General features: G+C 38.7%; 1 protein-coding gene across 2 annotated transcripts in view; it reads right to left on the bottom strand.

Moving 5' to 3' along the window:
* Positions 1-1,316: 1,316 nt before the first annotated feature.
* The window catches only part of ZCCHC7 (zinc finger CCHC-type containing 7), a 189,931-nt gene continuing 179,131 nt past the window's right edge, over positions 1,317-12,116 (bottom strand). For both annotated transcript variants that reach the window (XM_011366207.2, XM_023534217.1), the window contains 3 exons: positions 8,983-9,078; positions 4,281-4,398; positions 1,317-2,558 (listed from right to left, as the gene is read on the bottom strand). In XM_011366207.2, the coding sequence (XP_011364509.1) occupies positions 2,110-2,558; positions 4,281-4,398; positions 8,983-9,078 (663 nt within the window). In that variant the 3' untranslated portion in view covers positions 1,317-2,109. The remainder of the gene's footprint in view (positions 2,559-4,280; positions 4,399-8,982; positions 9,079-12,116) is intronic.

Here is a 12,116-nt window from a genome sequence, read left to right as displayed (position 1 = left end):
GAGCCAATAACAGACACTATTAACAGCATGGTTCTGAAATAATAATAGCATGGTCTACAAAAGCAAGGCTTTCCACTGACAGAATGGGAGATGCTTTCTCTCTGCTCTATTCCAAGAATGTCAAATGTGAACCAAGCTAGAATCCAGGAAAGGGGCCACTCGGGCTGCTTCTAATCCAAGTGGGGCCAAAGGCAAAAGACATTTAGAGTCTTCTCAATCCCAGCAATTACACAGATCCTTACTGTTTGTGATATCTGCTTGTCTTCTCTTAATTGTATTTATTCATTTAAAGTCTTATTTGATTGTGAAATCTCTCTGTATTTTAAAGTCCCTATTCTTGTACAGAAAGTTAAGTGTGTGCATAGACTAACTTTAACTAACTAAACACTAGCTGTATGAGCCAGGTGCCAAGGGCCATGAAGAAGAAATGGAGCAGAGGCTCCTCTGTGCTTGGTCTTTTTTTACCATCCTAATGCCTGCAAGTGAAACAGCTCAGCCACTTTCCTATCTGCATATAAATATGTGGACCTGAAGGGTAAATTACACCCCAGAACAAAATGTTTGCCTAATAAAACAATAAAACTGGGGAGGAAAAACAAAAGAATGCACAGAAACAAAGAAAAAAGGAGCTTCTTTTCTTCCCTGCTCCAAATGATCTTCTATGTATAAAAGACGCTAGAGAATGGCAATCCCATTTCCGCCCCTAAAGCAGATGCCCTCCCATTAGAAGGAATGCCAGTCATACCACATCAAGAATAAGCCACACTTGCCCCAGGTCCTACTGAGGAAATGATGCCTATTATCTCAAGGCGTACCACTCTATGAAGCCAGCTGATACTTTTAGCAGGATGTTGAAAGACTGATCACTGATCTTAGGGTCAAAACAATCCCGGCCAATGTCAGGAAGCCAGGCACCAACACACCACGACCTCTTACACTTAGCTGAAAGCTGGGCAGCCACAGGGAAGGTGTGGACTGAAGAAGTGGACCTACCATTTATATGAAAGTAGATTTGAGAGGAGAGATTCTCCTTTCCCCCAAAAGATAAGAGAGCTAGTCCTACCAGACATACAGCAGTTTGTGTACTTCACGAAGAGTAAAGTACAAATTTAAGAATCCAAAACTATAAAACTGTCCTAGATAACTGATTCCATCTCATTTCATTCTGTCACAGAACTTGTGCTTGGGCAACAAGGGCCTTTCACCCCAGTTTACGGAGATTTAATAACTTTAGTCACTCGTCCAGCCTAAGTATGCCCTTTGTCACCCACACTCTCATTGTTTTTTTTTTTTACATAACAGACACATTTATTTACTCTATTTCAGACATTTTATTTTTATTCTAACATTAGGCTTTGATAAATACAAAAAGATTCACAAGTACAAAATTTCGGTATAGTTTTGTGGCAGTTAAAAAACCCATGAAAACAAAACAATTTTTAAAACAATTCATCTCCACATAGTTGAGTGACAGTCTTCTGAAGTGTGGCTGTAAAAATGGTAAAAAACGATTCGCAATTATGTTAAAATTTTTGATGACTCTTTTTCACTTGTTTCAAGAAAACCATCTTGTGACATTTACACTGGATGGAATCCTTACCTGTATTTTACCCGATTCCCTGTCTCGTTGGGGCTTCTGAAGCGGGAAAAGCTGGATTTAGATTTATAGCTATTATTCTTTCCAATGTTAAAAAAAAAATAACGCTGAAAAAGATCAATGAATGTTTCATAGTAGCGTTAATTTCTGCAAGGATTTAATTTACATATTCACACTGCAGATGAATTACATTTGATGAGCTTTTAGGTTTTCAAAGTATTTTCAAAAATTCTCTTGAAAAGATTAATTCTTTCTATTCCTAGGATTCTGAGTAAAAATGACAGACTGGAACAGGGGAAGTACAAGTTTATCCTTCTGTTTTCTTACCTACTAACTTCTTAGACACAGAGAACAGATCTCCAACGGTCTTTGTTCAGCAGCTCTAGGTATGGCTGAGATTAAAAAACCAAAAACCAACAACACTCGCTTTACTCATAGTTAATGAAAATATTGCCAGGATGTCGTAGACATGAGGACCAGACAGGCACTGCAAAGACAAATCAGAAGCTGTCTCACAGTTTAGACTTTTTTTTCCTCTGCTTAATAAGGAATAGGTTATCATTGTAATCCTCATCCAAGCAGCTCTCCTTCTTCCTATGCCTGCCCTGCTTGCCCCGCTTGCCGTCTTTGGGCAGCTTATCTTCTCTTGGTTTGTGGTGATGTGAATGCTGAAAGGACTTGTGAGGCCTCTGGATTTTGAAAGTGCCGGGAAGAGAGTGGATTTTGGGGCCCCTGGGAAAGTCCTCGTCCATGTCGTCACACCTGCTGGCCTTCCTGTGCTTATCACGCTCTCTGCTGCTCCTGCTCATGGTTCCTCTTTGGGTTTCTTGCTTTTCTTGAGGCAACCTGTTGTTCTTCCATGAGGCCTGGCTCTTCTTCGCATCATGGTGAGACCTCTGATTTGCTGCTTCCATATGAGGCCTCTTGAACTGCCTTGGAAAATCTCCATTTTTCTGGAGTTCTGGAAAATATAAAAGTATTTCTGCATATTCTGTAGCTAGACAGTCCATGCAGAGCTTTCACAGGTCTGTAAGTAACTTAGCAGAGAGGGAAGTCAGACATTTAAAGGCATTAATGATATGACATTCTAAAGAGTCCTTACTAAGGTAAAAATCACTCCCTAAAAATTGTATGGTTGTGGCTCTATATTTCTGAGTGCTAAAAATGGTAACATCCAGAAGTCCAATGATCTTTATTCTGTTTGGTACAATTTAACTAGATGAAACGATGCAGATGAGGACCCATGAGAGCAGTAATCATCTTAGCTATGTGAAGAAAAGTCATGTCTGACCAACTCAAGCCCACGACAACAAGGTGAAGCAAGATGCATAAAATGTCCTTCTGACAGTCTCAAAAGACATTTCAATAACTCTCTGCAGATAAAGTCTGGCCACAGTACTTACAAGTGGATGCCAGACTGGACAGATTATTTTTCTAGAGCAGAGATCGCTGGCTTGGAGAGTTGGTGTGCACATGTGTACAACCATGTGTATCTCAGAGGTTTCGGGGCCAGATCTGATGGTATATTTTGTCAGGACTTGGCACTCTTACTACAAACGTCTGATGGTAGTGATTCTGGATAGGGTAGGTGGGGGACAAGGTTACAGTGAAGGATGACAACTAATATGTCAATAAAAACTTCAAGGATTAAAGAAGTGCCCCCCGCCCCAAATAAAACGAAGTACAAAGTAGTATATTTAGGGGACAAAAAGATGAATTCTAGAATATAGAACAAAAATAAGTAATTCCTTAAAGCCTTCAGGATAAAATAAAAATTCCAATGGATCATAGCAAACCTCAAAGTGGATCTGTGCCACAGAGCTGCCAATATAACAGGTTAAAAATAAAGTTTTTTTCTCTGATTATAAGACTTATAAACACTCATTACAGAACACTTGGAGAATACAGAAAAGTATAAAGAAAATAAAACAGAAGCACCCATAATCCTTTAATCCAGAGATGACATTTTGGTGCATTTCCTTTTAATCTTTTTAAAAAAGCCTGGAAAAGAATAACAAAAAGGCCAGAAGAGTCAACAATGTATAAGTTAACTTGAAAAACATAGAACTATTTTGTCCTGAAAGCAAGAAAAATAATTTGGTAAACCATCTTGAAGTATATTGCAAGACAGAACAGAAATAGTGAAAACAGGCTTATATTATTACATAATTTGGTGAGAAAGGACTTTATTTTAGCAACAGTAAATAAAGAAAGCACAGAGGGTGACTGTGGACCTGGAGCTCTGTTTGTTAATCATGGCCAAAAAAAAAAATGACTTCCTGGGAAGCTCCAGGAATTACCAGGAATCATCTAGCAGAGAAAACCTTTCTTTCCATGAAAAATACTAGAGATAGACAAAGGGAAAAAGTAATCACCAGTCAAATAGAAAAATCTCAAAGGAGCCTTTAAGAACTCTGTACATATATGGATAGAAGTATTTTCCGGCTATTTTCTAAAATGGGATCATTATGTTAGAAGAATGTTTATTGTGAATAGATTATAACACAACATTTCTGAAGTGGTTATTCGATTTCTGGAGATCAAAGTTCCAGTTTCTATGGTGATTATTAAAAAGACTTTCTGTGCTGACCAATGACCCTCAAAGCAGGCAAAGACATTGCAAAAAAATAATAAATTTAGGAACTACTGCAAAGGTGATCTAACGAGAAGTCTAATAACATACCTTTTACTTTCCGTTTAATTCTCTGTTCTCGCTCCCGAATTTCATATTTGTCATCATAGTAGTAGATGAATGGAGATGTTGGAAAGGTCTGGTTAAACATCCGCCTTTCTGCACATTCCTGCAAATTGTATGTGAAATTAGGAAGTCACGAGGACACACTGTCCAGACAACCTTTTTACAAGATCCTGGACCACTGCAATCGCAGATGAGCCCCACGTCACCGATACTCACCCTGCGGCTGCAGGATGTGGTCTTGCTGGGACTCTAGGAGGCTCACCCAGCCCAACACCCAATCATGTTTACACGCTATTCTTTCAGACCTGGATTTTCTTCCCTTACTTCTTTACCTATGAAACCCTTATCTCTTTTCAATCTTCTCTGCCAAACCCGCCCTGAGTCAGAGGTAACAGCAATGTCTGGGGGTGGGTGGGTCCCCACTGCACATGCTTCAAATCTGTTAGAGGGTTTATTTTATTTGGTCTTATGCTGTATTAGACCTTTGCTTGTCTGTCTCTTCAACAGCCTTCCATCAGGTGCTTCTCCTCTTTTTCTCTTCACGTTCACACCCTGCATGTGGGTATACATTTTTAGCCCTCTGCTCTTTTCCCTCCACACAAGTGGTTTGTAAGCTATTTTAACTCAATTTTTACTGCTCACGAAGGCAGTTGATTCTTATGGTGGGGAGCAGGGTGGAGGTGGGTTGTATCTAGTTTGAAAATGCTCCTAGGTGATTCTGACACACCCCAAAGGTACCCTCTCTTCTTTTTGCTTCCTCACTCAAGATGAGGTCACTCTGTTCTTCATCAGCCTTGGACAGCTCCTTACTCTCGTGGCTCTGGCCCTCCGTGAGCTGGCAGCTCCCACAGCCACATAGTTGGCCTGAATCACACCCCATATAGCAGGCTTTGTTTATTAGGATCTGTGACACACACCCATTCTGCATGTCTGAAACCAAATGCTATATTTTCTTTGATAGAGGTTTCCCTTTGGAACTTTTCCATTTCTGTCATTTGTCATCTGGCCTAAAATTTGTTTATAAGTGTTTATTATTTCTTAGGTAGGTATTAAAGAAAAATTAGAACACCTCTTAGCAAGAAAGTATATGAAAGATCTGCATAAAGTTTATCTGATTTATCATAATTTTGACATTAAATACTTGATTTGTAATTCTAAGATATCTGACCAAGCTGGTACATACATACACTTAGGAACACCATTTGCTGAGCTCAAAAAATTATGAGTCATTCTAAATATACACTTAAGTACTGAAAATAAAGTAATGGAAATCTGTACCTACCATTTAGCTTTATCAAATCATAACATTTTACCTTAATTTACCTCAGTTTTCTTCTCTAAGAATTAAAGCATTATCAATATAACTGAAATCGTTTGTAACTTTTCCATTCCAGAAGTTGCCATTGTCTTAAAGTTGGTGTCTCCCATCCTTACATGTTTTTGTACTCTTACTGCTAATGAATATTCCAATAAGTAATAATGTGAGTTTGAAGTGTTCAGACTTCATAAAAATGTTATTATTCTGTAAATATTTTGCGATGGCTTTAGGTTATAATAGCTTCACAGAATAAGTGGAGTAGTGTTTTCTTAGTTTATGTTTCTGAACAAAGGTTCAGTAAAACTTGACTATAAAACTATCTGGGTCTGGTGTATTTCATTGGGGATTATTATGATTACTAATTCAATTTCTTTAGTGGTACTGGTTCATGTAGGTTTGTTTTTCAGTCATTTTGATTAATTTATATTTTCTAGAGAATTATTTAATCTGTATTATCAGATCTAACTTTACCTTTATGCTTTTGGTTATGTTGATGCTACTAATTTTGCTTTCTATTTCAGTAATTTTGGTTCTTATCTTTATCATTTTCTTCTTTCAGCTGTCTTTGGATTTATTCTGTTGTTGACTTTCTGGATATTATGCAGTTTGAAAGTTATAAGGCAAACCTATATGGTAACATAAAGAATTGTTCCTATAAACCGCTATCCATGGTGGCTCCAAGTTCCTAGAAGAAAGGATATTCATGAAGGACCTGGTTCTAAGATTCTGCTATGGTCTGGATGTTTGTGTCCCCCCAAAATTCTTATGTTGGAACTTGAACCCCTAATGGAGTCTTTAGGAAGTGATTAGGTCATGAGGGTGGAGCTCTGATGAACAGGATTAATGCTCTTATAAAAGAGACTCTACAGAGCTCTCTGGATGCTTCTACCATGTGAGAACAGAGCAAGAAAGTGCCCTCTATGGGGAAGTAGGCCCTCACCAGACACCGAATCTGTGGGAACCATGATCTTGGGCTTCCCAGACTCCAGAACTGTGAAAAATAAATGTATCTTGTTTATAAGCCACCCAGTCTATGGTAGTTTGTTTAGAGCAGCCTGAATGGACTAAGACAGATTCTAACCATAAAATACCAAGAGCAAATTACAACTACACAAGGTACTAGAGATCCTGACATACTGCCAGGGTCCCACTCAACCTTTCACATCCTCCTGAAGTAGTCTCACTATACAGTGACCATCAGTTCCTGCAGCAGTTTATCTCCTGTGGAGCTGCCTGAGACTGTTCCTGCCTCCCCAATTAGGGAGTGAGTAGAGTTAGGGAAGGATGATGCCACATTCACTTCACAATATCTTTCACACGAAGAAGCTATTCAATAACATCAATAGAGCTGAATTTCTGAAACTGAAGGGGAGCGGTCCTCGGACATCTTTAGTGACCTGCATAGTCTCCTTTTTGGATCCTGTATAGTCTAGACTGATGTGACTATACAGAGCTATACAGTATTGTAAATATTTTCCAAAGCTAAATGTAAATTGTATTTTGATTATCCACATCGCTGGTCCCCTCCATTAGCACAGACAATGGATAGTTGGCTATATAATTTATCTACTATTCTGGATTAGCCACACCACTGATCTTCTTCATTAGTGTGGATAATCTAGAGTTCTTCATCTATGGCAGCAATGAGGCTGCCAAATTTGCTTTATTATAATTTAAAAATGATCTAACTCTAGATTTCAGGGATAAATTCCAAATGCTTTTAATATATTTCCTATCTACATTAACAGGAGTGACTAATAAGCCGTATGTGTTCAACTATAATTGTTTTTCTTTAACTGAACAAACATAAATGCTAAAATTATACCCCTCTGCTCTAAAGAGGCAAGCAAGCATAAACCGTACATCTATGTGATTTGCGTGGCAGTGGACTGCTTATGTGAGTATGTTCCCTAAACAGTATTGGCTACATCTGAATTTTGGCAACAAGAAGGAATGTAGAGAGCAGTAAAAGGTCTCGAAATGATAGTTTTGTAAAAAAAAAAAAAAAAGTATTCTCTAACTAGGTTTTCAATGTGAGTTCTATAGAAGGGAAGCAGGTACATGGTGGGGTCTCTCCATCTTTACTACCACACTATGGATTTGATCACATTGAATGCAGCAGCCAAACGTCAGTGGCGAGAGATCTTTCTCTACAACTTCTTTGCTTTGGAGATAAAGAAACTGGAGATCTGAGAGAAAAAGTGGGTCGTTCAAATCACATGGTTAAATCAGTAGCAGAGCAAAAAGTAGAAATGAGGATCAGAACTTTGTCCTAGCTTTCTTCCCCTTTACTCCACAGTCTTACTGCCACAATGTGGAAGATAAACCTGATCTGTTGATGGACTCTGTCCAGCACTTTTTCTCAGCCTTTCTCTCTCACCACACTGTAGAGCTCCAGCCCTGAAGTCTGCACAAGTGAAATGCCACGGTCAGAATGCAAGATGTGACCTGTGATACCACCCTCTCCTACCGCTCACACCCCTATCCATTTTGAGGACTCTCTACCGTTGTATGCTGTCTACCTCCTGTCGTCAGATCTGATTGGATATTAGGTTATTTTGGTTTCTAGACTGTTATGAGTCTACCTGGAGACTGGGAATGCAGTTCTCTATAGGCATTCTCTCCTGCTTGTGTCACTGACTTTCTCCCTCTACCTTAGGATTCCCAGATGTATGGGCTCTGAGTCTATTCTTATTGCAGCCTGTCTCTGGAGTGAGCTGCTGCTGTTTCACACTTAATGAGACAACTAGTTAGGAGCCTCAGTCCCACCTCACAGCAAGAAGTTCTTTCTGTTTTGAGATCTCAGCATCTAGAGCACAGAGAGTTTGGCCCTTGCAGTTGGGGTTAGGGGAAACTCAGGCTGGATAGGGAATGTGGACATTTGTCAAAGAGGCCGGCTAGTTGATGATACAGCACCTCTGTCTTTCTACTAGTGAGTGTCACAGTTTACTTGTGAGTGATGAAGATTTAACTGAACATGGTACTTCAGAAAACTGGAGATACTGCAGAACTATGTTGAAAATCTAAAGTCATGATTTGGCTGTTTCAGAGTAAGGGTAATCGTAAGCACTCATGTGAACTGTGACCATTCTGTTGATTACTATTACTTGTCTGATTGACTTGATAAGCTGTATTTGTCTTAGCCTAACTTATTCACATATATTTAAAACAATTAGAGGAACATGCTCTGACAGATCTGCGACTCTGGCAGGGATGGGAAAAATAAGTCAGCTGAAAATATATTGCTACTTCAGGATGTTAGTTTATAAAAACGTAAGCATTCAGACGTATATTCTTTTTGAGTTCATCTTTTAGCAACCACTCCCTGAACAACAGAGTGCTTTATGCCCAAATGCCACTTCGACTTACGTGTCCGTAATGGCCTTCTTGACCGCAATTGTAGCAATACGTTAAGGCTGATTGTCCAGAAGGGGTCTTCGGCTTTTTGGGTGGTCCGGGTTTGGTCTGTAACGTGAATATTTGTGAGAGTTTATTAAAGGTTAGAAGAAAATCATAACCACATTTTAGGAATTTCTGGTGAGGTGATGAGGACCTAAACTACAAGAGTAATAAGGATAAGGAAACAGATCTGGGAAATACATTAGGAAATAAAACTGGTATCACTTGAATACTAAAGAGATACAGCGAATGAGGGAAAGGAGAAATCAGGATGCTTTCCAGGTTTGTAACTTGGGTGAACTGTGTGAGTAGTGGTGCCAACAACTAATTCAGCAAAGGTAGGAAAAGGAGGAGGAGACAATTTAGAGGGAAAGATAATGAAGTCTGTCTCGGATTTTGAGTGTTTAGGTGGAGATGTCCATCAGGCAGTCGTCTACGTAAGGTTAACGTTTAGGGAACACGTCTGAACTGAGGATGAGATCTGAAAGTGATCCACTGAATAATGGAGGCTGAAATGACCGGAGTGAACAGGATCGCCCTAGCCAGTATGTATGAGCAGTAGCGAGCTAAGGCAGGTACCCTGGGCATAACAGCAGTTAAGGGGCAGAGAAGAAAGGATAAAGGATGCACAGCCACAGGAGAATGTCATCACAGACCTTAGAGAACAGTTTCAAGAAGGATGAACTGATCTACAGGGTCAATTATAGTAGAGAGTCCTAGTGAGATTAGAACTGAGAAAAACCTGTTAGATTTGGCAATTGTTCATGGATAACTTATTGTGAGAATTATGGAATCACTGGGAAGGTGGAAAGAGTACAGGGCAATGAGTGGAAGAGTGAAGAGATGCATATACCAATGTGGTAAAACTATAGAGAAGAGCAAGGAAGTGATTACCCACAAAAGCCAGGATGGTGGTTACTTTCATTGGGGAGAGAATAGTGCACAGAGGGTTTTGGGATAGATGCAATTTTCTATTTCCTGAACATAGTGGTGTTATATAACTTGAGTGTGTTCCATAACTAATTTATTAACTTGTACACATTTAATGTACTTTCTATCACGTATATTACTATTCATAATCAGACATGTTAAAAAATGGAATAGAAGCTGTAGAAAAGGAGACAGTACGTACATATGATGATTTTAAGAAGGGGCAGAATAAGATGGGGCAGTACTTAGTAGGGGGATTTGGTAGAGTTTGTTATTAGCATGGGAGAGAACTGAACCGTGTGAAAGCTAGCAGAGATGGAGAAGTTGAAACCAGAGGAGAGAAAGGAGAAGACGGATTGAGCAAAACCCCTGAGGCATCAGGGGCTTTAAATAAAAGGAGAAAAACCTAATCCCCCTTCTCACCCTTTCCCCATTTTGTTTGTTTGTTTGCTTGTTGTTTTGAGATCCGAAGAATGAGAATAAACTTGGGTAAGTTTATTTCTAAAGTTCTTTATTCGGATCCTATATAAAACGAAAATACTGGCCTGCCAACTAATTTTGTTGTTGTTTAGTGTAGTTAACAGGTGGTTTGTGGAGGTTTTATTTTCTTGACATAGGAAAATAATTTACAGGTTATAGAAATCTTCAAACAACTTTACTTTTAGCTCCTATTTCCTAAAATAGAATACTGGAGGATGACAATAATCTGAAAGATCTTTTCTGCTGAAAATGACTACAAATACTCTACAAAATGGAATTTACAACCTCAGCTATTATTAATTGAGATATAATAAAAAAACACAACTAACAAATGTCTTATATTCTCCAACAAATAAATGTGGTTCATGAATTAAGACTAGCTAAAAGTCATTAAGCGTAGTTTTAACAAGTATGCACATAAGCATGTACTCATTACAGTGGTTTACAAACTAGATCAGACAGTAGGGTACCAGGAAGACAAAAAATTATTAAGCAGAAATGATTTTTCCATCTGAAAAGGTAACTATGTTATTTGATGTGACACAAAATCTAACCGTGAGCACATGTAGTTTAAGAGAAAGAAATAAAACCAAAAGAAATGGTGTCATGGATGTGACAGTAGAACAGATAATGTTTCAAGGATGAAGATGTCAAAAGCTACAGATGAAGATGATGAAATCCACTGGACTTAACAATCAGGAAGTTGTCTGGGACTGAAAACTGTTGTGAGCAGTTTCATTTGAGGGGTAGAGGCACAAGTCAGATTGTAATGGGTTCAAGTACAAAGATGCTGAAGAATAGAACATAGATGACTTTTTCAAGAAACTAGACTATGTATAGGAGGAGGGAAGGGGACAAGTAGAGCAGAATATAAGTCCAAGGATGCCTCTATCAGTGACATTTACCAGTGCTGGGCACATGGCATGAGCATATGCATGTATTTTCCCATTAACTTATTAAAAAGATACTGAGTACCTAATACACACCAATTAGTGTTCTACAATTAGGTAACTGAGAAGTGAGCAAGACAAAAAACACTGTTTACATCTCCATGGTAGAAGATAGACACACACACAGACACACAGACACACACACACGTCAGATAGTAATAAATGGCATGCAGGCAATCAAAATAGAGTTATGGGAATGAGAGTGAATGAGTTTTGGGGAAACTCTCACTGGGGTGGTATTGAAGAAAAAAACAAGTATCTGGTGACTCAAGAAATGGTATTGTAGGCATAAGGCATGGGGAACAAGTAGTGCAAAGCCCTAAAGTGGGCATAAGCTTGCCATATTTCAATATCCGAAAAACGTCTGTGAACTTGGAAGTGTGGTGGGTGAAGGAAAAGCAGGAGAAGAGGAGATTCTAGAGGTGGAGAGGGGTCAGATCACTTAGGGCTTTATAAATCAGGGTGATGAGCGTTGCATTTATTTTGAGCATTGCATTTATTTTAAGTGACATGAAAAGGTAGTTTGAAGCTAACAGTAGGTGCTCAATAACTAGGTGGCAACTGTTAGTAGACTAAAACTGATGATAAAAAGAAAGAACAATACACACTCCCGAATAAATGTTCTCTAAAAAACTGATGTGTTTATAAATTTTTCTATTTATGTTTGTGCAAATACATGGCAATTTATCTCTGATGCAAGATTTCTAGATTCATTGATGAGAAAGACAATATGCTATGTTTATT

This window comes from Pteropus vampyrus, unplaced genomic scaffold (genome assembly GCF_000151845.1).
Source record: "Pteropus vampyrus isolate Shadow unplaced genomic scaffold, Pvam_2.0 Scaffold123, whole genome shotgun sequence".
Lineage (NCBI taxonomy): Eukaryota > Metazoa > Chordata > Mammalia > Chiroptera > Pteropodidae > Pteropus > Pteropus vampyrus.
The sequence above is the reverse complement of the archived record's forward strand: the minus strand, read 5'-3'. Positions and strand labels throughout refer to the sequence as shown.